The sequence below is a fragment of the Rhinoderma darwinii genome, chromosome 9, assembly GCF_050947455.1.
Source record: "Rhinoderma darwinii isolate aRhiDar2 chromosome 9, aRhiDar2.hap1, whole genome shotgun sequence".
NCBI lineage: Eukaryota > Metazoa > Chordata > Amphibia > Anura > Rhinodermatidae > Rhinoderma > Rhinoderma darwinii.
In genome coordinates this window covers 73,223,135-73,249,916 of record NC_134695.1, presented here as the reverse complement: position 1 = coordinate 73,249,916, position 26,782 = coordinate 73,223,135, and the positions used below count along the sequence as shown (strand labels likewise).

General features: G+C 38.8%; 1 protein-coding gene and 1 long non-coding RNA gene across 3 annotated transcripts in view; one reads left to right on the top strand and one right to left on the bottom strand.

Moving 5' to 3' along the window:
* LOC142661000 (uncharacterized) overlaps positions 1 to 26,534 on the top strand; it is a 318,273-nt gene extending 291,739 nt beyond the window's left edge. Inside the window, exon 6 of the long non-coding RNA XR_012850608.1 lies at positions 26,440 to 26,534. This is a non-coding gene — a long non-coding RNA (uncharacterized LOC142661000). The remainder of the gene's footprint in view (positions 1 to 26,439) is intronic.
* Positions 1 to 26,782, bottom strand: part of GALNT18 (polypeptide N-acetylgalactosaminyltransferase 18) — a 198,393-nt gene that overhangs the window by 62,542 nt on the left and 109,069 nt on the right. For both annotated transcript variants that reach the window (XM_075838158.1, XM_075838157.1), the window contains exon 2: positions 6,341 to 6,533. In XM_075838158.1, coding sequence (XP_075694273.1) covers positions 6,341 to 6,533 — 193 coding nt within the window. The remainder of the gene's footprint in view (positions 1 to 6,340; positions 6,534 to 26,782) is intronic.

Genomic DNA, 26,782 nt, shown 5'->3' with positions numbered 1-26,782 from the left:
CGCCCAGTAATGGTGGAGTCAGCAGAGGGAGGTGACAGCCGTCCTGCCTTAAACCTAATTTCTCCGCCAATAAGTTAACTCAAAGTGACTGAAAGCTGCAGAGTGACGGGCCGGTCATCATGGAGGACTGCGCCGCTTACAGCGAGGAAAAAGCAGCCGGCAGGATCTCCTCCAAGACGTAATGTAAGTGACAACCTCCCGAATAAGGAAAAGGGACAAAGGACAGAAACTTCTGGGATTTACTCTAATTAATAAAATATGGAACCATCAACGTGAAGCCGCAACAGGGCACAGGCTGCAATATCCTACAGGCGGCAGGTGATCGATGCTGCCCAGGAAAAAACAGATGATCGCCAGCGCCACGTCGTTATAATAACAAGTTTACAATCATAAAAGAGGCAGAGAAGTCCCTGCGTAATGTAAACCTGGTCTCTACTTAGAGTTCTTTGAATAAAACCTGCAGTGTAAAGAATGGCGGTTATTATTCTGGTTGTCATGGTCACATCCAAGGATCGGTCTTTTTTTAAAACCATCAAAATACACAATCTTTACTACATGTAATAATATAGACATGCACTATAGAACCGGGTGCTGGTCAACGTGTAGATGGCCCTTCTTTTACATAGGGTGCAGCGTTATATTCGTCTATATAGGGGGCAGTATTATAGTAGTTATATTCTTGTATATAGGGGCAGTATTATAGTAGTTATGTTCTTGCATATAGGGGGCAGTATTATAGTAGTTATATTCTTGTATATAGGGGCAGTATTATAGTAGTTATATTCTTGTATATAGGGGCAGTATTATAGTAGTTCTATTCTTGTATATAGGGGGCAGTATTATAGTAGTTATATTCTTGTATATAGGGAGCAGTATTATAGTAGTTATATTCTTGTATATAGGGGCAGTATTATAGTAGTTATATTCTTGTATATAGGGGCAGTATTATAGTAGTTATAGTCTTGTATATAGGGGCAGTATTATAGTAGTTATATTCTTGTATATAGGGAGCAGTATTATAGCAGTTATATTCTTGTATATAGGGGCAGTATTATAGTAGTTATATTCTTGTATATAGGGAGCAGTATTATAGCAGTTATATTCTTGTATATAGGGGGCAGTATTATAGTAGTTATATTCTTGTATATAGGGAGCAGTATTATAGTAGTTATATTCTTGTATATAGGGGGCAGTATTATAGTAGTTATATTCTTGTATATAGGGGCAGTATTATAGTAGTTATATTCTTGTATATAGGAGCAGTATTATAGTAGTTATATTCTTGTATATAGGAGCAGTATTATAGTAGTTATATTCTTGTATATAGGGAGCAGTATTATAGTAGTTATATTCTTGTATATAGGGGGCAGTATTATAGTAGTTATATTCTTGTATATAGGGGCAGTATTATAGTAGTTATATTCTTGTATATAGGGAGCAGTATTATAGTAGTTATATTCTTGTATATAGGGGACAGTATTATAGTAGTTATATTCTTGTATATAGGGGGCAGTATTATAGTAGTTATATTCTTGTATATAGGAGGCGGTATTATAGTAGTTATATTCTTGTATATAGGGAGCAGTATTATAGTAGCTATATTCTTGTATATAGGGGCAGTATTATTGTAGTTATATTCTTGTATATAGGGGGCAGTATTCTAGTAGTTATATTCTTGTATATAGGGGCAGTATTATAGTAGTTATATTCTTGTAAATAGGAGCAGTAATATAGTAGTTATATTCTTGTATATAGGAGCAGTATTATAGTAGTTATATTGTATATAGTGGGCAGTATTATAGTAGTTATATTCTTGTATATAGAGGGCAGTATTATAGTAGTTATATTCTTGTATATAGAGGGCAGTATTATAGTAGTTATATTCTTGTATATAGAGGCAGTATTATAGTAGTTACATTCTTGTATATAGGGGGCAGTATTATAGTAGTTATATTCTTGTATATAGGGGCAGTATTATAGTAGTTATATTCTTGTATATAGGGGCAGTATTATAATAGTTATATTCTTGTATATAGGGGGCGGTATTATAGTAGTTATATTCTTGTATATAGGGAGCAGTATTATAGTAGTTATATTCTTGTATATAGGGGGCAGTATTATAGTAGTTATATTCTTGTATATAGGGGGCAGTATTATAGTAGTTATATTCTTGTATATAGGGAGCAGTATTATAGTAGTTATATTCTTGTATATAGGGAGCAGTATTATAGTAGTTATATTCTTGTATATAGGGGGCAGTATTATAGTAGTTATATTCTTGTATATAGGGAGCAGTATTATAGTAGTTATATTCTTGTATATAGGGAGCAGTATTATAGTAGTTATATTCTTGTATATAGGGGGCAGTATTATAGTAGTTATATTCTTGTATATAGAGGGCAGTATTATAGTAGTTATATTCTTGTATATAGGGAGCAGTATTATAGTAGTTATATTCTTGTATATAGGTACAGTATTATAGTAGTTCTATTCTTGTATATAGGGGCAGTATTATAGTAGTTATATTCTTGTATATAGGGGGCTGTATTATAGTAGTTATATTCTTGTATATAGGGGGCAGTATTATAATAGTTATATTCTTGGATATAGGAGCAGTATTATAGTAGTTATATTCTTGTATATTATATATTATATTATAGTAGTTATATTCTTGTATATAGGGGGCAGTATTATAGTAGTTATATTCTTGTATATAGGAGCAGTATTATAGTAGTTATATTCTTGTATATAGGGCAGTATTATAGTAGTTATATTCTTGTATATAGGAGCAGTATTATAGAAGTTATATTTTTGTATATAGGAGCAGTATTATAGTAGTTATATTCTTGTATATAGGAGCAGTATTATAGTAGTTATATTCTTGTATATAGGGGCAGTATTATAGTAGTTATATTCTTGTATATAGGGGGCAGTATTATAGTAGTTATATTCTTGTATATAGGAGCAGTATTATAGTAGTTATATTCTTGTATATAGGGGCAGTATTATAGTAGTTATATTCTTGTATATAGAAGCAATATTATAGTAGTTATATTTTTGTATATAGGAGTAGTATTATAGTAGTTATATTCTTGTATATAGGGGGCAGTATTATAGTAGTTATATTCTTGTATATAGGAGCAGTATTATAGTAGTTATATTCTTGTATATAGGAGCAGTATTATAGTAGTTATATTCTTGTATATTATATATTATATTATAGTAGTTATATTCTTGTATATAGGGGGCAGTATTATAGTAGTTATATTCTTGTATATAGGAGCAGTATTATAGTAGTTATATTCTTGTATATAGGGCAGTATTATAGTAGTTATATTCTTGTATATAGGAGCAGTATTATAGAAGTTATATTTTTGTATATAGGAGCAGTATTATAGTAGTTATATTCTTGTATATAGGAGCAGTATTATAGTAGTTATATTCTTGTATATAGGGGCAGTATTATAGTAGTTATATTCTTGTATATAGGGGGCAGTATTATAGTAGTTATATTCTTGTATATAGGAGCAGTATTATAGTAGTTATATTCTTGTATATAGGGGCAGTATTATAGTAGTTATATTCTTGTATATAGAAGCAATATTATAGTAGTTATATTTTTGTATATAGGAGTAGTATTATAGTAGTTATATTCTTGTATATAGGGGGCAGTATTATAGTAGTTATATTCTTGTATATAGGAGCAGTATTATAGTAGTTATATTCTTGTATATAGGAGCAGTATTATAGTAGTTATATTCTTGTATATAGGGGTAGTATTATAGTAGTTATGTTCTTGTATATAGGGGGCAGTATTATAGTAGTTATAATCTTGTATATAGGGGCAGTATTATAGTAGTCATATTCTTGTATATAGGGGCAGTATTATAGTATTTATATTCTTGTATATAGGGAGCAGTATTATAGTAGTTCTATTCTTGTTTATAGGGGGCAGTATTATAGTAGTTATATTCTTGTATATAGGGGGCAGTATTATAGTAGTTATATTCTTGTATATAGGGGCAGTATTATAGTAGTTATATTCTTGTATATAGGGGCAGTATTATAGTAGTTATAATCTTGTATATAGGGGCAGTATTATAGTAGTCATATTCTTGTATATAGGGGCAGTATTATAGTATTTATATTCTTGTACATAGGGGGCAGTATTATAGTAGTTATATTCCTGTATATAGGGGGCAGTATTATAGTAGTTATGTTCTTATATATAGGGGGCAGTATTATAGTAGTTATATTCTTGTACATAGGGGGCAGTATTATAGTAGTTATATTCCTGTATATAGGGGGCAGTATTATAGTAGTTATATTTGTGTATATAGGGGCAGTATTACAGTAGTTATGTTCTTGCATATAGGGGGCAGTATTATAGTAGTTATATTCTTGTATATAGGGGCAGTATTCTAGTATTTATATTCTTGTATATAGGGAGCAGTATTATAGTAGTTATATTCTTGTATATAGGGGGCAGTATTATAGTAGTTATATTCTTGTATATAGGGGGCAGTATTATAGTAGTTATATTCTTGTATATAGGAGCAGTATTATAGTAGATATATTCTTGTATATAGGGGACAGTATTATAGTAGTTATATTCTTGTATATAGGGGCAGTATTATAGTAGTTATAATCTTGTATATAGGGGCAGTATTATAGTAGTCATATTCTTGTATATAGGGGGCAGTATTATAGTAGTTATATTCTTGTATATAGGAGCAGTATTATAGTATTTATATTCTTGTACATAGGGGGCAGTATTATAGTAGTTATATTCCTGTATATAGGGGGCAGTATTATAGTAGTTATGTTCTTATATATAGGGGGCAGTATTATAGTAGTTATATTCTTGTACATAGGGGGCAGTATTATAGTAGTTATATTCCTGTATATAGGGGGCAGTATTATAGTAGTTATATTTGTGTATATAGGGGCAGTATTACAGTAGTTATGTTCTTGCATATAGGGGGCAGTATTATAGTAGTTATATTCTTGTATATAGGGGCAGTATTATTGTAGTTATATTCTTGTATATAGGGGGCAGTATTCTAGTAGTTATATTCTTGTATATAGGGGCAGTATTATAATAGTTATATTCTTGTATATAGGGGGCGGTATTATAGTAGTTATATTCTTGTATATAGGGAGCAGTATTATAGTAGTTATATTCTTGTATAAAGGGGGCAGTATTATAGTAGTTATATTCTTGTATATAGGGGGCAGTATTATAGTAGTTATATTCTTGTATATAGGGAGCAGTATTATAGTAGTTCTATTCTTCTATATAGGGAGCAGTATTATAGTAGTTATATTCGAGTATATACGGGCAGTATTCTAGTAGTTATATTCTTGTATATAGGGGGCAGTATTATAGTAGTTATATTCTTGTATATAGGAGCAGTATTATAGTAGTTCTATTCTTGTATATAGGGGCAGTATTATAGTAGTTATATTCTTGTACATAGGGGCAGTATTATAGTAGTTATATTCTTGTATATAGGAGCAGTATTATAGTAGTTATATTCTTGTATATAGGAGCAGTATTATAGTAGTTATATTCTTGTATATAGGGGCAGTATTATAGTAGTTATATTCTTGTATATAGGGGCAGTATTATAGTAGTTATATTCTTGTATATAGGGGCAGTATTATAGTAGTTATATTCTTGTATATAGGGGGCAATATTATAGTAGTTATATTCTTGTATATAGGGGCAGTATTATAGTAGTTATATTCTTGTATATAGGGGCAGTATTATAGTAGTTATATTCTTGTATATAGGGGGCAATATTATAGTAGTTATATTCTTGTATATAGGGCCAGTATTATAGTAGTTATATTCTTGTATATAGGGGCAGTATTATAGTAGTTATATTCTTGTATATAGGGGGCAATATTATAGTAGTTATATTCTTGTATATAGGGGCAGTATTATAGTAGTTATATTCTTGTATATAGGGGCAGTATTATAGTAGATATATTCTTGTATATAGGAGCAGTATTATAGTAGTTATATTCTTGTATATAGGGGGCAGTATTATAGTAGTTATATTCTTGTATATAGGAGCAGTATTATAGTAGTTATATTCTTGTATATAGAGGGCAGTATTATAGTAGTTATATTCTTGTATATAGGAGCAGTATTATAGTAGATATATTCTTGTATATAGGAGCAGTATTATAGTAGTTATATTCTTGTACGTAAGGGTGTAGTGTTATAACATTCAGCACTGATGTAGTAAAGATCTTTAGTTAGGTTTGTACAGAGTTCAGCGGTGTCGGATTTACAAGTGTGGGTCACTATGTAGGAATGATGACCACTCACCCGGCAGGTCTCAGGTCCGGCAGGGGTCTGTCCAGTGGTAACCGATCACTCAGATAAGCATTATAGCCATAATACTGGAACTGTTTCAGGGCGATCCTTCTGTGTTCGGGGCTGAGTTCCTGACCCCAATGTGCGAAGAGGGAGGAGTCAGTGAAGGGCTCGACTGCCGCTTCCTCAGCTTTCTGCGGGGCCTCTGCAAAAAAAAAATGAGCGTTTGGGATAAATAAATATATTTATTGCAGGATTCTAATACTAAATTTCCACGTCACTACCTGGTAACAATGCAGCTGAAGACATCAGAAGGACATTATTATTCCATTATTTATAGCGGTCTATTCTCATCAGATCCTGCCCCCAGGAGCTCACAATCTATTCTCCTTACACTTTGTGCCAGATCACTCGGGTGCGGGAGGAAACGTACAGGATCATAGATGCATGTTTTGTGGTTCTGACATTTTATTCAAGAACCGGGAAGATCAGGATGAACAGAGTTAAAGGCCTGCACTTTATTACATGATGAGTGATGCTGCAATCTATGGCCCCTGGGAATCGCTCTTTAGTGCACAGAGGATTCCCAGGTCTCCAGCGACTGGAAAACTACAAGTCCCAGCACGACGTAACAAAGTACCAGGATGATTGCTAATAGTCAAGTAATAAGACATGAGCGGAGCCTTGCGTTCCGTGGTGACCCCCCCACTCAGTGCTCACAATGGACCACCGTAATGAATATTTTATAACTGTTACCTCAGGTGAACTGACTATGCTGCCTGACCTCTTAAAGGTACGGCGCCTGCCCTATAATGAATATTGGATAAAGGGAGGCAGCGCTGTCATTTTGGCTGCGTTGTAAGAACGTCTTCATTATTTATCAGCTTGAAGCGCGCTTTGTGCTGATTCCCCAAGAATTTGGACTCAAACTTTCAGAAAATGACTTTTATGTGAAGCGTTTCCAGGACATCACATGCTGCAAGTCCTGCGCTCCTCGTGCTCGTGGAGCGTCTGCTGAAGTCCGGGAGTTACGAGCCGCATCTATTATTCACCAAACTGAAACAGAACTTGTGGACATCATTTTGCAGGTTAAATCTACATATTCTGATGAGCAGCTTTGCTTTTCTCAACTTGTACTAATCTGGGGTCCTATACTCAAGTCACATCCAAAGCTGCAATGACAAAACAGCTGGAAACCGCGTGCTGATGGACACCCACCTAAATGTGGACGACGCAGCGTTACCTACATAGGACTAAAGTTCAGAAGAGAACCCGATATATTGTGGAGGCCTCAAATGTGGCCCTTTACTCCAGGGCCGAGTCAGGGGCCTGTTCTTGTATTTAGTAAAGTACATATAAAAAAAAAATACACAGAACATCGTCATTTATATCAAGGCCTGTTCACACTGACATCATATTGCATTTTTTTTTGCATAATCGCAGCGATTTGCCATGATTTGGTGACAAGCGCAGAAAAACCGTGATTTGACTGCACCGTGCGAATAGACCCTAAAAAAAGCCCAGATACATATGCAACACATTTGCTAGAGATGGGGTGCCCCCATAACACTGGAGAAACAGGGGGGGGGGCTCTTCTATTCATTATAGATGGCCAGAGCTTCATGCTTGATTATTATCCTGGGGAATTAAAGCTGCACCTTACGAGTACGCCTTATCCATGGGGCTGCACATATGGGCCGCATGCAGCCCCCTGGCTGCCATTTGGGGGTCACTGGTCTAGTGCCTGGTGTAAACACTACATCTCCCACAATGCAATACAGCACAGCATGCTCTGTACAGACACTAAACCAGCAGGGGTCCAGATCTTGTAGAACTGTAAATGCATCTTCTCTGTGACCGGAGTAGGAGATGAGATCATGTCATTTTATAGACGTTTAGCTGGATTCATGCAGACGCCCAGTAAAGACGTGGAGGAACGTTGTCGGAAGAAATAACAGAGTGAGCAGTGACGTTAAGACCACGGACTTAGAAAACGTAAAAAATGGCGGTGTTATTAAAAGGAACGTTCTAAAGAGCGACAATATACGGTTATTACACGGCCGAGCGCCTCCTGTCTATTATATCCGCGCTCTAACTGCTTGATGTTAAATAGGGCTACACCTTTAAAACGCACCGGCAGCAATTACCAAGCAGCAGCGAACATCTCTAAGCGATTACCCTTTTACTGAAATTGCATATTCGCATTATACAGCTGAACCCGTATCAATTCCCTAATGTGATTAGAGCCTAAGCAAGGGCAGATTAGCAAATGTAATTCGCTGGGTGGAAAATGAGAGGGAAAAAAAATGGGTAAACACATCGATTTCTGGACTTGAGATTCAACAGAATTGGGCCGAAGTACGAAAAAAAAAATTAAGAGATCAGTTCGGATTCCTGAAAGGTTTTCTCTCTCTTCCCGGAGGGGGGGGGGGGGGGGGAGGGGGATACGGGGTTAATACGTAAAAGGAAAAAAAATGGTCTATACTGTTATAACAAAGGAACTACGGCCACTACTGAGCATTCACTGCGGTGCTCTCAGTGTACAATGCTGAGCAGCTGACTGTGGGCGGGGCTGTGCAGTGATTGACAGCTCTGCTCTTGTTATGCCACGGTCCTGTGATGGGGGAACACCAGCTGTGATAAGGAGGTTGTAGAATGCCGATGACTTTATAGAATGATCCCCTGACCCAGCAGAAGACACGGACACGGCCCGGAGTGGAGAGATAAATAGGACGAACAAGTCTACACCCATCTGCCTTGGATATCGGACAACGACATGGTCAGTCCACGCTGCCTGAAGAAGATCGAGGGGAAAAAACGAAGCTCTGGTCACATTTTATTTTCTTATCTTTACGATGAATTTACATTTCCTAAAATACAAACACTTTGATCTATTTTGTGGGTGATCTGCAGTAATTGGGAAGTTAGTGGGATCAGTGGTAACTATAGTTGCACCTATGCCCTAGTGTCCTATAGACCTCTCCACCTCAGAGAAGGGTAGAACATCCCGTGGACGCGCCATAAATGTCTGTGCTGGAAATGGCCAAGTGCCCAAACAGCAGATTTTCTGTGGATTTTTGGAGCCTATTAAAACCTGTAAACTGGCTCCAGACTTTTATATCTATTCATTTCTTAATATATATTGATATCAATCAGAGCTCTAAATCTAAAGCGTACCTATACATTTCAGGTGACTGTTCTGAATAAGCCGTCGTGTGTGTACATGAGGAATGACACGATTTCGGTCCATTATATGACTTGGATTCTGCATTTTTCAGCAGTTTGCCCTTTTGGTAGGCTCTCTCTCCAATTCTCAGATTTTCCTTAGCTCCACTAGAGAGGCGGAGGCGACTAGCTGCTATTATGTCTCCCATATACCGCACAGAGAGAATCCAACACTGGGATGAGATATAACACTTACTAGAAGCTGCAGCAGCATGGAGGACATTATACAGCAGGAATGAGCAGTGTAGAGGAGAATCCAGCACTGGGATGGGATATAACACTTACTAGAAGCTGCAGCAGCATGGAGGCTATTATACAGAAGGAATGAGCTGTGTAGCTGTGAATATAGCACTGGGGTAAAATGTGTTTGTGTGTGTGTGTTGTGTGTGTGTCTCTCCTCTGTTTACCACAACAGATACCTCCTCCTCTCTCCATAGACCTCTATAATAAACAACTGTAAATATATCTCAGTTTACGGTCTCCTGTGCATGGATTTGATCAGGAGAGGAGTCTGATAAGTTGAGGAAGAAGCCTTTTCCTTTAATACAATATATTACATAGTTTCTTATCTGCACTTGAACAATTGATTTATGGGGGGGGGGGGGGGGGGAGGGGGAAATGTTAAAAGTAGGTACTCTTTAAACGATGCAATATTAAATTGTCTGAAGCCGCCCCTAGGGAGCACAGGAACTGACTGCACACCGTTATATTATGGAGGTATAACAATATGCAATAAGCTCCTTAGAGACAGAGGAGAATGACACGGACACTACAGATGCTCATAGTAATTAAAATATCTCACCCCAGTGCTGGATTCCCAGCTACACTTCTCATTACTACTGTGTAATATCTTACATGCTGAAACAGCAACTAATAGGATTTCCATGTCACCCCGGAGTTGGATTCCCAGCTACACAGCTCATTACGGTTGTAAAATGTCCTTCCTGCGGTTACAGCTTCCAGTAAGATTCCTTGTCCCCCCAGTGCTGGATACTCAGCTACACTGCTCATTGCTGCTGTATAATCTCCTTCATCCTGCTCTCCTCCCGTTCTATCTCATATATAGGAGAGCAGGATTCTCCTCCTCTAGGTATGCGGTGTATAGAAGACATTATAGCAGTTAACTCACCCACCTGAGAATTATACATAGAGCCTGCATTGGAGAAAACTGCTAAATAATGCAGAAAACAAGTCATATCATGGATGTATCATAAGCCGTTACACAGATGACAGCTTATTCTAAAACGTTAGATACGATTTAAATCCGTGTGTATGCAGTGGGTTTGGCGCTCTGTATCAGAAAAACAAAAAAACTATGACCAAATTACCGATTATATTATAAAATTAAATCAGCACAGAAGGCCGGACAGGATTACAATACAGAGTTAATCGGGAGAAAAATAAAGAGCCCTGGGAGCGAGCGCGAGTGTTACTGCGCATATTTCACAGACAGGCCGGTCACTGGTAATGTTATTACACCCGAGCGCTCCATGAAATTGTAATAGGAATTGATTTTAAAGTCACAAAATCCATAACCTTCCTCTGTTCATGTCATGAGGGGTCCCCATTTACAGAAATGGGGTCACAGAGTCTTCACACAACCCGAATCTCATTCAAACGTGAGAAACAATTCTACATTGCAAATGAATATTCAGCACCGGGAAAACCTCTTGGGTCTGCGGCGCTTCCGACAAGGGAAGGGTAAAACCGTCCGCCATTGTCTGGACGAAGCGCTGCCTAAATCAGACACATTGTAATATATATAACGAGGATTGTGCTAATTTCCCCACAGTCTTATTTCCTGCTTCATGTCCCGTCCCCGGCCAAGCAAGAGAAGAAATACAAATTGTACGAGGAGGTGATGGATGTCGAGATTACGCTCCATCAGCTTTTCATTAGCAAAATCTCTGGATTGCAGGTTTTATAGACGATTCTGACAAATGCGAAGCCGCGGTCAACAGGGGACGGTAAAGTCAATGTTTGGGAATGTCAGGAAGAATCTCTATCTATATAGAAGGGAGGACACAAAACCGTTTAATCTGAAGCTGCGGCCCGGAGCGTCAGTGTCTACATCGATAACTATACAGCCGTCAGACCAGAGGCCCAAACCCGTCAGATTATAACTAGAATTATAGTCCACAAGATGTAAGCGAATCGTATGTACAAGTATATATGGCAAAACAGCAGCTCCCTAATATACAGCGATGAGACGTGTCATCAAACTACTTCATATCCATCAGGGCAAATCTGAAAACCCAGAAGACCAGCAAGATAATTGCTGAACATACAGTATCTAATCATATCCATAGGGGGCAGTATTATAGTAGTTATATTCTTGTATATAGGAGCAGTATTATAGTAGTTATATTCTTGTATATAGGGAGCAGTATTATAGTGGTTATATTCTTGTATATAGGCGGCAGTATTATAATAGTTATATTCTTGTATATAGGGGCAGTATTATAGTAGTTATATTCTTGTATATAGGGGGCAGTATTATAGTAGTTATATTCTTGTATATAGGGGGCAGTATTATAGTAGTTATATTCTTGTATATAGGGGCAGTATTATAGTAGTTATATTCTTGTATATAGGGGGCAGTATTATAGTAGTTATATTCTTGTATATAGGGGCAGTATTATAGTAGTTATATTCTTGTATATAGGAGCAGTATTATAGTAGTTATATTCTTGTATATAGGAGCAGTATTATAGTAGTTACATTCTTGTATATAGGGGGCAGTATTATAGTAGTTATATTCTTGTATATAGGAGCAGTATTACAGTAGTTATATTCTTGTATATAGAGAGCAGTATTATAGTAGTTATATTCTTGTATATAGGAGGCAGTATTATAGTAGTTATATTCTTGTATATAGGGGCAGTATTATAGTAGATATATTCTTGTATATAGGGGCAGTATTATAGTAGTTATATTCTTGTATGAAGGGGACAGTATTATAGTAGTTATATTCTTGTATATAGGAGCAGTATTATAGTAGTTATATTCTTGTATATATGAGCAGTATTATAGTAGTTATATTCTTGTATATAGGGGCAGTATTATAGCAGTTATATTCTTGTATGTAGGGGGCAGTATTATAGTAGTTATATTCTTGTATATAGGAGCAGTATTATAGTAGTTATATTCTTGTATATAGGAGCAGTATTATAGTAGTTATATTCTTGTATATAGGAGGCAGTATTATAGTAGTTATATTCTTGTATATAGGGAGCAGTATTATAGTAGTTATAGTCTTGTATATAGGGGGCAGTATTATAGTAGTTATATTCTTGTATATAGGGGGCAGTATTATAGTAGATATATTCTTGTATATAGGAGCAGCATTATAGTAGTTATATTCTTGCATGTAGGGGCAGTATTATAGTAGTTATATTCTTGTATGTAGGGGACAGTATTATAGTAGTTATATTCTTGTATATAGGAGCAGTATTATAGTAGTTATATTCTTGTATATAGGGGGCAGTATTATAGTAGTTATATTCTTGTATATAGGGGGCAGTATTATAGTAGTTATATTCTTGTATATAGGAGCAGTATTATAGTAGTTATATTCTTGTATATAGGAGCAGTATTATAGTAGTTATATTCTTGTATGTAGGGGCAGTATGATAGTAGTTATATTCTTGTATATAGGAGGCAGTATTATAGTAGTTATATTCTTGTATATAGGGGCAGTATTATAGTAGATATATTCTTGTATATAGGGGCAGTATTATAGTAGTTATATTCTTGTATGAAGGGGACAGTATTATAGTAGTTATATTCTTGTATATAGGAGCAGTATTATAGTAGTTATATTCTTGTATATATGAGCAGTATTATAGTAGTTATATTCTTGTATATAGGGGCAGTATTATAGCAGTTATATTCTTGTATGTAGGGGGCAGTATTATAGTAGTTATATTCTTGTATATAGGAGCAGTATTATAGTAGTTATATTCTTGTATATAGGAGCAGTATTATAGTAGTTATATTCTTGTATATAGGAGCAGTATTATAGTAGTTATATTCTTGTATATAGGAGCAGTATTATAGTAGTTATATTCTTGTATATAGGAGGCAGTATTATAGTAGTTATATTCTTGTATATAGGGAGCAGTATTATAGTAGTTATAGTCTTGTATATAGGGGGCAGTATTATAGTAGTTATATTCTTGTATATAGGGGGCAGTATTATAGTAGATATATTCTTGTATATAGGAGCAGCATTATAGTAGTTATATTCTTGTATGTAGGGGCAGTATTATAGTAGTTATATTCTTGTATGTAGGGGACAGTATTATAGTAGTTATATTCTTGTATATAGGAGCAGTATTATAGTAGTTATATTCTTGTATATAGGGGGCAGTATTATAGTAGTTATATTCTTGTATATAGGGGGCAGTATTATAGTAGTTGTATTCTTGTATATAGGAGCAGTATTATAGTAGTTATATTCTTGTATATAGGAGCAGTATTATAGTAGTTATATTCTTGTATGTAGGGGCAGTATGATAGTAGTTATATTCTTGTATATAGGGGGCAGTATTATAGTAGTTATATTCTTGTATATAGGGGGCAGTATTATAGTAGTTATATTCTTGTATATAGGGGCAGTATTATAGTAGTTATATTCTTGTATATAGGGGGCAGTATTATAGTAGTTATTATCTTGTATATAGGGGCAGTATTATAGTACTTATATTCTTGTATATAGGGGCAGTATTATAGTAGTTATATTCTTGTATATAGGGGCAGTATTATAGTAGTTATATTCTTGTATATAGGGGCAGTATTATAGTAGTTATATTCTTGTATATAGGGGCAGTATTATAGTAGTTATATTCTTGTATATAGGGGGCAGTATTATAGTAGTTATATTCTTGTATATAGGAGCAGTATTATAGTAGTTATATTCTTGTATATAGGGGGCAGTATTATAGTAGTTATATTCTTGTATATAGGGGGCAGTATTATAGTAGTTATATTCTTGTATATAGGGGGCAGTATTATAGTAGTTATATTCTTGTATATAGGGGCAGTATGATAGTAGTTATATTCTTGTATATAGGGGGCAGTATTATAGTAGTTATATTCTTGTATATAGGGGGCAGTATTATAGTAGTTATATTCTTGTATATAGGGGGCAGTATTATAGTAGTTATATTCTTGTATATAGGGGGCAGTATTATAGTAGTTATTATCTTGTATATAGGGGCAGTATTATAGTAGTTATATTCTTGTATATAGGGGCAGTATGATAGTAGTTATATTCTTGTATATAGGGGGCAGTATTATAGTAGTTATATTCTTGTATATAGGAGCAGTATTATAGTAGTTATATTCTTGTATGTAGGGGCAGTATGATAGTAGTTATATTCTTGTATATAGGGGGCAGTATTATAGTAGTTATATTCTTGTATATAGGGGGCAGTATTATAGTAGTTATATTCTTGTATATAGGGGCAGTATTATAGTAGTTATATTCTTGTATATAGGGGGCAGTATTATAGTAGTTATTATCTTGTATATAGGGGCAGTATTATAGTAGTTATATTCTTGTATATAGGGGCAGTATTATAGTAGTTATATTCTTGTATATAGGGGCAGTATTATAGTAGTTATATTCTTGTATATAGGGGCAGTATTATAGTAGTTATATTCTTGTATATAGGGGGCAGTATTATAGTAGTTATATTCTTGTATATAGGAGCAGTATTATAGTAGTTATATTCTTGTATATAGGGGGCAGTATTATAGTAGTTATATTCTTGTATATAGGGGCAGTATGATAGTAGTTATATTCTTGTATATAGGGGGCAGTATTATAGTAGTTATATTCTTGTATATAGGAGCAGTATTATAGTAGTTATATTCTTGTATATAGGGGGCAGTATTATAGTAGTTATATTCTTGTATATAGGGGCAGTATGATAGTAGTTATATTCTTGTATATAGGGGGCAGTATTATAGTAGTTATATTCTTGTATATAGGGGGCAGTATTATAGTAGTTATATTCTTGTATATAGGGGGCAGTATTATAGTAGTTATATTCTTGTATATAGGGGGCAGTATTATAGTAGTTATTATCTTGTATATAGGGGCAGTATTATAGTAGTTATATTCTTGTATATAGGGGCAGTATGATAGTAGTTATATTCTTGTATATAGGGGGCAGTATTATAGTAGTTATATTCTTGTATATAGGAGCAGTATTATAGTAGTTATATTCTTGTATGTAGGGGCAGTATGATAGTAGTTATATTCTTGTATATAGGGGGCAGTATTATAGTAGTTATATTCTTGTATATAGGGGGCAGTATTATAGTAGTTATATTCTTGTATATAGGGGCAGTATTATAGTAGTTATATTCTTGTATATAGGGGGCAGTATTATAGTAGTTATTATCTTGTATATAGGGGCAGTATTATAGTAGTTATATTCTTGTATATAGGGGCAGTATTATAGTAGTTATATTCTTGTATATAGGGGCAGTATTATAGTAGTTATATTCTTGTATATTGGGGCAGTATTATAGTAGTTATATTCTTGTATATAGGGGGCAGTATTATAGTAGTTATATTCTTGTATATAGGAGCAGTATTATAGTAGTTATATTCTTGTATATAGGGGGCAGTATTATAGTAGTTATATTCTTGTATATAGGGGGCAGTATTATAGTAGTTATATTCTTGTATATAGGGGGCAGTATTATAGTAGTTATATTCTTGTATATATGAGCAGTATTATAGTAGTTATATTCTTGTATATAGGGGCAGTATTATAGCAGTTATATTCTTGTATGTAGGGGGCAGTATTATAGTAGTTATATTCTTGTATATAGGAGCAGTATTATAGTAGTTATATTCTTGTATATATGAGCAGTATTATAGTAGTTATATTCTTGTATATAGGGGCAGTATTATAGCAGTTATATTCTTGTATGTAGGGGCAGTATTATAGTAGTTATATTCTTGTTTATAGGGGCAGTATGATAGTAGTTATATTCTTGTATATAGGGGGCAGTATTATAGTAGTTATATTCTTGTATATAGGGGGCAGTATTATAGTAGTTATATTCTTGTATATAGGGGGCAGTATTATAGTAGTTATATTCTTGTATATAGGGGGCAGTATTATAGTAGTTATATTCTTGTATATAGGAGCAGTATTATAGTAGTTATATTCTTGTATATAGGGGCAGTATTATAGTAGTTATATTCTTGTATATAGGAGCAGTATTATAGTAGTTATATTCTTGTATATAGGAGCAGTATTATAGTAGTTATATTCTTGTATATAGGAGCAGTATTATAGTAGTTATATTCTTGTATATAGAGGCAGTATTATAGTAGTTATATTCTTGTATATAGGGGCAGTATTATAGTAGTTATATTCTTGTATATAGGGGCAGTATTATAGTAGTTATATTCTTGTATATAGGGGGCAGTATTATAGTAGTTATATTCTTGTATATAGGGGCAGTATTATAGTAGTTATATTCTTGTATATAGGGGGCAGTATTATAGTAGTTATATTCTTGTATGTAGGGGGCAGTATGATAGTAGTTATATTCTTGTATATAGGGGCAGTATTATAGTAGTTATATTCTTGTATATAGGGGGCAGTATTATAGTAGTTATATTCTTGTATATAGGGGGGCAGTATTATAGTAGTTATATTCTTGTATATAGGGGGCAGTATTATAGTAGTTATATTCTTGTATATAGGGGGCAGTATTATAGTAGTTATATTCTTGTATATAGGGGGGCAGTATTATAGTAGTTATATTCTTGTATATAGGGGGCAGTATTATAGTAGTTATATTCTTGTATATAGGGGGCAGTATTATTCTAGACATATTTTCAGCACAATTAATAATGATAAAAATTGTGACTGGAGTTGCCCTTTAAAGAAACCTATTTTAACTTGTGGTACGAAATTGTTAATTTACAAAAGAATCAAAGATTTTCTTCAATTCAATAATAAAGACAACTGAACCAAAGACTGAATCTCGAGTTGCTGCCCAAAACTTCCACGCTGTAAATGTCAGGCAGGAGATGTAATGGCAGAAACCTTCAGTGACGGAAGGAAACACATGAAACAATTGCTCCGTTACAGCGAGTCCGTTCTGATCTTAAATGGACATTTTATGTAGTGACATTTCGGTAAAGTGCTTATCGATTGTCTGGCGCATTCAGGTGACTCCATAGATTGTCTTGCAGCATTACCCGTCTATGAGGTGACCGCTGTGTTCATGTGAATTGTATAAGGGTTACTTTGCTTTCATATGAGGGGATTAGGGCGTTAAGAAGCCACTGGTGATCAGCGGTTATCTGGGGGGGGGGGGGGTATATAATTTAATAGATGGTTGTGGGAAAGCAGGGTGACTACCAATATGGCTGCCATTCTCGCTTCACTTTAGGGGTTCCACGTGACTTAGCAGCAACAGGGTAAATAACCAGCTCACCTCCAAACAAACCACTGATCCACAATTAGCACATGGCAGTATCAGACACGGATAAGTCCAGTGTAGGACACACACAGGGAGAGAGGGAGAAATTCCAGCGATACAAATCCACGGCAATGTAGTAAAATCTTTGCTTCTTTATTTGAACATTTAAAACATCCACGGCATTACCAAGGAGCACAGGTTTCGCTTACGCGTTTCGGATAAACATCCTGTCATAGCTATGCCTAAGGAGGTTTATCCGGAACTTATGACTAAGGATGTTTATCTGAAACGCATAAGCGAAACCTTGCTCCTTGGTAACGCCGTGGATGTTTTAAATGTTCAAATAAAGAAGCAAAGATTTGACTACATTGCCGTGGATTTTTATTGCCGTGGATTTGTATCGCTGGAATTTCCACGTGACCTAGTTATGAATCCTGCACAGAACAGAGTGACTTATAACACAACATTTAAGCAGATTGGCTTTTCAGGATTCTGGCAAAGTTAAATCTCCCGTCCTGATAATTTCCTACATTTTACCTGCAGTGATACATTGTATCCGTCTCGAGTTCAGGCAGTTTAGCTTGTAGAGGATGGGATACATTTGTAGCAATCCTTCAGCTGTATGAGCAGGACTAGGTCCATATGGGTTTTCACCCTCTAAATGTAACCAATAAGTTTTTGTTGTTTTCCCACAGACGGCTAGCAGTGATCTTGAAAACCTATTGTGGCCCTTTTAAGGCTCCCCTGCGTTACCAATAAATGCAGGCCTTGGATCCAAGGTTTCCTCTCCCTTTGCAGCAATGTCACTGGTGACTGCAGGATTTCAGTTATAACTGACACATTTCATTGCGTTCGCACGCTGCGCCCCCGAGAGCCGTTATGTGACATTGAGAGAGTTTATTAGACAATTAGACTTTCAATGTGATCCCTTACACACTGTAACGGAGCAGGACGGGCGCGCTAAGTAAACAGTTTCTCTGTGAGCTAATGCGCAGCCATTACCATTTGTAATTAGAAGAATCGCATTAAGTAATTAACTGTCAAACGGTAAAGTAAAGAAGCGCTCGCAAAGTAATTACCGCGGCCTCGTGTCTGACGTCCCCCCGAGTGATGCTTCTATTCCGCTGAGTGGGCACCGACTGAGAATGTAATGGGGTCTGAGAACCTCATTGTGTTACATTCCCGTCACCTGGTCAGGAGTGCACCAAGATGTGAAGGAGCAAAGTCCCCAGCAGTACAGAGTATTTCAGCAGGAGTGTACTGATCCAGTGGAAGGTCACATAAGTGGAAAGCTGTCTGGCAGCACAGAGTATTTCAGCAGTGTACTGATCTAGTGGAAGGTCACATACGGAGCGTTAGAAAGTGAAAAGTTGTCCAGTGGCACAGAGTATTTCAGCACAAGGATGCAGTGATCTTGCGGGAGGTCGTAGACAGGGAGTAAGAGTGGAAATAGCAGCGTCCATCCAGCAGCACAGAGTATTTTTGCATATGGCTGCATGTGATGGGGCAGCGTCATGACATGAAGAGGAAGATTGGAACAAGTAGAAGATCACAGACGGAGTTACATCTTGTCTGGAAGGAGCAGGATCCCCAGCAGCACAAAGTATGTCAGGAGAGGAGCGCGTAGATCTTGTGGGAGGGATGAGAAAGTTATATTGTGTAAAAAAAAGGGTCCTCAGCAGTACAGAGTATATCAGAAGAGTAGTGGGGGGAACATGGGTTACACTATATTGCAGCAGTGTTGTCCTGGTATATAGCGCTCCAGCACGATACATATGAAGGTATATAGGTCGTATACAGTGTGATGTCATCATGTAAGGGGGGGCGGCTCACACATTTCGGATTTGAATATTGCAAATTTCTCGATGATCCGCGGCAGAAATCCACACGAGCATCAGTCCCACGGTCATTCAATAGGTCTAATCTTCTACTTTTCCGTGCAGAATTCTTGGACGTAGCGCGCTACTTCATCTTTGGGGCTGATTTTTTTTTTCGCGCTGTGGACAAACGTCTGTGCGGTTATTTTCTGCAGAATGTGAACGGGGTTATGGAAATCTCATTCGCACGCGCAGGACGCGGATTGTCGTCAGATTGGATTCTGCACTGAAAATGGGGGTCAAATCTGACATGTGAACGGGGCCTCGGCTGCCGCCGGTTGGGTGGTGACTCTGGTTTCGCTCGTGCACCCTCTGGTGATGTTGGAGTTAACATCAGAGCCGGCTGCATGGATTGTGTGGTAAATGCGTGGGTTTTCCCCGTCACTCGTGCAGCGACGTCCCCGCGTCATTCACCGCTCCTTCCCTCCAGAGGTTTCCGAAGACTCCACATCCACTTGAAAAACAGTGGAAAATCCCAAACGCTATTGTGGGTGTATTTTTAGTCTGATAATAGAGGCGTCAACAAGGCGAGAATCGTAGGAACACGTAACCGCACCGCCTTCAGAGTGGAAACAAAACCGGAACGTACATGTGACAGTATAGACGAATGTCCGGAGGCACCACAGATCCCAGCCACGTCCGCAGAATCACAGCTTTCATTTCGACACTCCAATTTCCGGGAGCAATCTATAATTTTGGTCATCCTGGTGCATGAATAGAATGCCAAAACCAGTGAGGACTGACACAAACAGAATAAGAGGGGGGGGGGCTTTCCATAACAATTCTGATTTATAGACCATTCAGGATCTTAAAAAAAGCTGTGTGGCTGCCATGACAGCTCAGAAACGGCTGAACAGAATGAAGCTCAGGAGCGCGAGAAGGTTGATTAGTCGGCCCGCACATCGGGAGGAATTTCCCCAGTGGATATTGATTCCTGGAACTTTCCACTTCCCCGTCTTGTATTAGCAGAGCTCCTGGGCCATGGCAGCCGGCGATAGGTGAACGCTGGGGGAACGGGATGTGACCGGACTGGGAAGGCGCCATTCATCTCCGAGACCGCTGAGCGAGAAATTATTTTTTGATGTGCAGGATTGGATGGGGGATTAAAGTCGCAACGTTCAAGAATTGATTGATCACGATGACTGCGGCTGATCGCGCCGGGGACCTTCCATCTCCCCGGCTGTCACTCACCGGACACCTCCAAAGCCGGGATTACGAGACCAATTACATCCGAGTATTATCTGCAGCTCCAGGTGTAAGATCACGGCCGCGGAGACCCGACATGTGACGAAAAATACATTATCGTGGTGAAAGGCGACCAGGCGAAATAAGAAAACGAGAAAATCAACTAATATCTCAGTTCTATCAGTACCTAAAATTTCCAGCTGCTGCCATGATCTCATGATAAAACTTCCTGTCTTAAGCTCTTTCAGTGTTGTCATAGGGACGATGTGGATGGTGATTTGAATCCACACATCAATGTGTATACATAGAGCTGCCTCTGTAGTCAGTAAGGATGTGGACATTGATGTGGACGGTGATTTGGATGCAAACAATGAAGGAGATTTATCAAAACCAGCTCATCGGAAAAGTGGAGCCGCTTCCCGTATCGACCAATCAGATTCAATTTCTCATTTCTATGGAAAATGAAACCAGCGACCGAGTGGTTGGTATTTGCTGCTCCGCTGGGTGTATAATATAAATCACATATTAATCAATTTCTGCTCCTCAATGAGAGGGGGGTGTTTGTTACAATGTATCAGTGCAGCGAAGAGCCTGGAGTCCAGAACAGAAATGAGTGCTGCTGCGTTTTGCTCACATTGTAACGCCTATTCATCGTTTATATCCCGCTCACACAGCTGCAGGACCAGGTCAAAATAAAGTACTTTACCTCTATTTTTCCATTCAATGACAATAAGCAGAGATCTTGAAAATAGTGAGGAAGAGAGAATCAAAGGCCCGACTAGAACCACCAGTCATATTCTTCTTAATAAATTTGTCGCATCTCTGGTCGTCTGTCCGCCACATCGGAGATCTACGCCAGCTGCGCTTACATTTTTGCTTTAATTATCGGCAATTTTTGTATAAATTATAGTAAACTTGTCGTTCCACAAATGACTCCGCCCTTTCCACTAAGCCCCACCCACATTTATAAAAGGGAAGAAAGTTGCACTCTACATAACGGCGGGAGGCCCCTTTAATAACCTGTCAGTAATGGCCGGCCTCGTACGTTAAACTCTGAACAGTGATTTTTGGGAACGCGGCCACAATAGTCAGGAAAGGTCACGCTGTCAGGTGGAAGGCAATACCTCTGCTTCTGTCATTGAAGATACAGATAACACAGACACAAGGGCGTTTATAAAAGGAACGACTCCTGATGTAACATGAACGCGGCAGCAACTCCTGGACGAGCGGCGCGCTGAGCGGCCTGCGAGTCATCATCTGCAACGTGAACCGCTCATTGCCGGACAGGAGGGTCAAGCGACCAAAACGAGGTAGTCAGTGACCGATCACAAACCTCACGATTATAAGGACTACTCAAGATGGCGGCATCTGGCGCAGGACTGGAAAATCAATGAGCGGGAAAATACTCCGGCTGAAGTGAGAGACGGCTGTAATCAACGGTTTATCCAGAAAAGGGTTTCAGTACTGTAACGGATAATCCAGCGCGGCCCGATAATCCAGCGCGGCCCGATAATCCAGCGCGGCCCGATAATCCAGCACATGACCAGGAAACTCAGTAGAGAGAAACAAGGAACTTTTCTATGACCGTCTGATAATCCGCCACCGATCACGGGTTTGTCGTCATCGTTCAAGTTGACTAAAATATTATAGTTCTATCTGTTCTTGGGAAAGCAGAGTGACAAGGAACATGGCCGCCATTACAGGTGTCACCCAACTTTCCTAGATACCAGAATGAGACATCTGCAGAACCGCGGACCCCCTGCTCCTGTATTCCCGGGGGGGGGGGGGGGGATCTGGAGATTTCGTGGTTATTTGGATTTCCCAGGAACAGATAACGCCTGGATCTGACGTGTGATTATATATTTTTTTTATTTCTACCCTCATCCGGTGAAGTGCGCGCCATAAACTGCGAGCGATTCCAGGAGACGCCTCCGAGGACAGGACTGGTTTTTATTTTACGGCCTCAGTTTTACATTTCTCCGCCGCGCCCAGTGACATTTTCTAAGTCTAAATTCCAGTTTAGCATTTTAACCCCGATCAGACCCGGCCGGCGGTGACGAGATCCTGAGTCCGCAGCTGAACCAAGCGCCATAAGAAAATATCCTACCACTGCAGCGTCCTGTGACCCCCTCCAGACCCCTGTGCCCCCACTAGAGAACCCCCTGTGCCCCCACTAGAGAACCCCCTGTGCCCCCACTAGAGAACCCCCTGCGCTCCCCCTAGAGAACCCCCTGCGCTCCCCCTAGAGAACCCCCTGCGCTCCCCCTAGAGAACCCTCTGACCGCTCCCCTAGAGAACCCTCTGACCCCCCCCTAGAGAACCCTCTGCCCCCCCCCTAGAGAACCCTCTGCTCCCCCCCCTAGAGAACCCTCTGCCCGCTCCAGACCCGTGCCCATCATACTGTTTTGTCCCCTCGTTCACATGCAGCACAAAAATTTCAGAAAATTATTCTGGAGCTACACAGCGGCATTACCAGCGGCACGGCCAGGGGCAGTTTTGTCCCGCTACCTGCATCACAGTAATGTGGCTGCGTTTCGACCTGCAATGCATGGAAACGGGGATTTTACCTAGCCGTCCGGTGCTCAGATATTCTTCCTGTCAGGCAGAATGGACTTTGCAGCAAACTTAAGATCATTTTGGTCTGTTCTTCCCGGCACCTTCCACCTTTGAGCCTTCACTAAACTATTTCTGTACTTGGAAGATTCTTCCCAATGTCCAGAGGCTGCGTGTAAAGCCGGGGGGGAACGGACGGAGAGTACAGTTAAAATGGGGTTTTGTTCTCGGCGCTGTAGTGACGTCACACGTTACAGAATGTGAAGATATTTGACATATTAAGTGCGGGAGAATTAGAGGATTAATTTTGGGGTAAATATTAAACATCCAACAAACTACCTGAAAGCAGAGAGGGAAAAAAGGAGGAAAAACACGACCCACAAAATTAACGGATATCCGGTCATGAAACGGTTGAACAAAATGTAATTTACAGAAAATCCCTTTAAGGCCCTGTTCACACTGAGTTTTTTTGCAGGCAGAAAATTCTGCCTGGAAAAATCAGCTCCGGTTTTCTTTAAGTGGTTTTTCAATACGCGTTTTTTGCTGCGATTTTAGGCGCGTTTCTTTCCAATTTTTTCGAGACGAAGTGAAAAACGAGTCTATTTCCGTCTCCCATTAATTTCAAATGGAGTTTTTGAGGCGGAAAACGCCTCAAGAAAGGCAATGCCGCTTCTTTTTCCCAGGAGCGTTTTTTATTGCTCGCGGGAAAAAAACGCCTCCACCTCCCATTGACATTAATTGGAATCAATTTCGGCTATTTTTTGCCGCGGTTACCGCAGCAAAAAACTCTGTGTGAACAGGGCCTTACACGTTGGGTCATTTCACAGACTTTTTGGTACAGATTTTGATGCGGGAAACGCGTCGGCATCGGTAAGGAAACAATGGCCTAAAATTACCCCCCATTGATTTCAATGGGTGGCGCAGCAGTTTTTTGTTCCCGGGCAGCTTTGACGCTCTCGGCGATAAAAGTCAAGTTCTTTCTTGCCGCGGTTTTCAACTCTGACCTCCCATTGAAATTAAAAAAAGGCAACACCGTGCTGCTCAATTTGAGGGTTTTTCGCTGCGTTTTTCTGCCCACGGTCATTGCATTCGCTTCAATCGCTGCGTGCGAAAAATGCCTCGAAAAACAAAACACGGAAAAACAAAACTGCAGGCGCTTAAAAATCGACCTCAAAATTCCTGAAAAAAAAACACGCAGTGCGAACAGGGACTCAAGACGGCAAGAAACCACAATGTATCGGGATGTGAGAGCGCTGCTGCACGGCCCCATGGGCAACGACTGGCGGGCATTTTACGTGCGCTCTTCTATTCGCTGCCGGTCGTGTTTTACATGTAATCCCCTCAGGAAAGACACTTTGTAGTTAACCCTTTACAGCTGACGGAGTGAATTCCATGTCCGGACCGGAGTCATCCACACACCGAGCTCTACTCCACGGCATGGAACAAGAGCATCAATTCTACACAGCAAGCCCCGCCCCCTGCGCCAAATCCTGTGTTCTCTAATGAATGCAACGAGATATTAATCGGCTCATTTACAACCATAACGCAAAGATATGAGACAGAGCACGAGAGCTGGAATCTGATTGGTTGCTGTGGGAAACGTATCATTTCTCGCAGGGACTTTGGATAATAAAATGCAGAAACGTGATTGGATAGAATAGAAAAAACTGATCCGAGTGGTAATTATGATGTAAAAGACACCAATACTGCGCCCCAAAAAGTGCTACGTAATACACACGGCCATCACTGCACTTTTGGAATATCTCTGCTTGCTGTCAGTGATTGGGATATTCTTGTTTACATTTCAAAACTATCCTAAACGTATCCAACTTGTGAATGTGCATGGTTCGTTACAGTGTATCAGAACTCTCACAGTGAGTCCTTTAAAACTAATACACAAAGTAATGCACATTTCTATTCACTGACAGAAAGCAGGGATAATAAAAATGGAAAATTCCAGTAAAGCAGTTTGTGAGGCTCTGTTCACACAGAAACTCAAAGACGTCTGAAAATACCAACCTGATTTCAAGGGAAAACAGCTCCTGATTTTCAGAAGTTTTTTTAAGCCACTCGCGATTTTCATGCCGTTTTTGGAGCTGTTTTTCTATAGAGTCAATGAAAAACGGCTCCAAAAACTTCCCGAGAAGTGACCTGCACTTCTTTTCGTGGCCGTTTTTCAAAACGGCCCATGGGAAGAGAACTCTGTTTTTCCCATTGAAATCAATAGGCAGATGTTTGGAGGCGCTCTGTTTCCGATTTTTCGACCGTTTGTCGGGCGTTTACGGTCCGAAAAACGGCCGAAAATAGGCTGTGGGAACATACCCTTTAAAGCAAGAGATTGGATGGAACGGGAGCCCATAGCAGTGATGTCCACCCAAAGTCACCCAGCTTTCCTGGACTCCTGAACAGCAAACAGAAAAACATCTGCTTCACCTCTGCGGCTGCATAACTAATGACAGATTTGGCGTTATGGAGACTGGAAAAGCTGGGTAACAACCTCCGAGGGAGCTGCAACTCCTGCCACATTGGTTGTCACCCAACTTTTCTAGACACCGATCCAGCAGGATCAGCTGAAGAACCTTGATTTTAAGAGAAGTTGCTCATTTTAGCTGCACCATGTGTCACCCCTCCTGTAGAGACCGCCACGTTCTCAGGTGACGAGGACCGGGGGTGGGGGGGGGGTGGGGGGGCATCACTTACATAAGAGGAACTTCTTCAATTAAACGTTCGATCGCTTATTAACATTTCACACTTGAGAAACTGAATTTGCTTTACTAAATCACATTCTTAAATAACAATTTATCGTTCCAGCTGCTTCACCGCTCAGTTCATAAAACGCCGCCGCAACATCACATCCCGGCCAATCCCACGAGACCGCAGGAATCAGGCACAAGACCATATTAAAGATGGAGGAATCCCCACGCATTTCACTGCACGGCGACTACATATAAAACTGCCGTCAGGAAAGAAGAAGTGGTACTGTGAGATGTATAAAAAGAATATACAGAGAATTACACCCAGTATACAGGACAGGAGAAGTGGTACTGTGCAGCGTCCATATATACAGAATAATACAGATACTGAGAATTACACCCAGTATACAGGACAGGAGAAGTGGTACTGTGCAGTGTCCATATATACACAGAATAATACA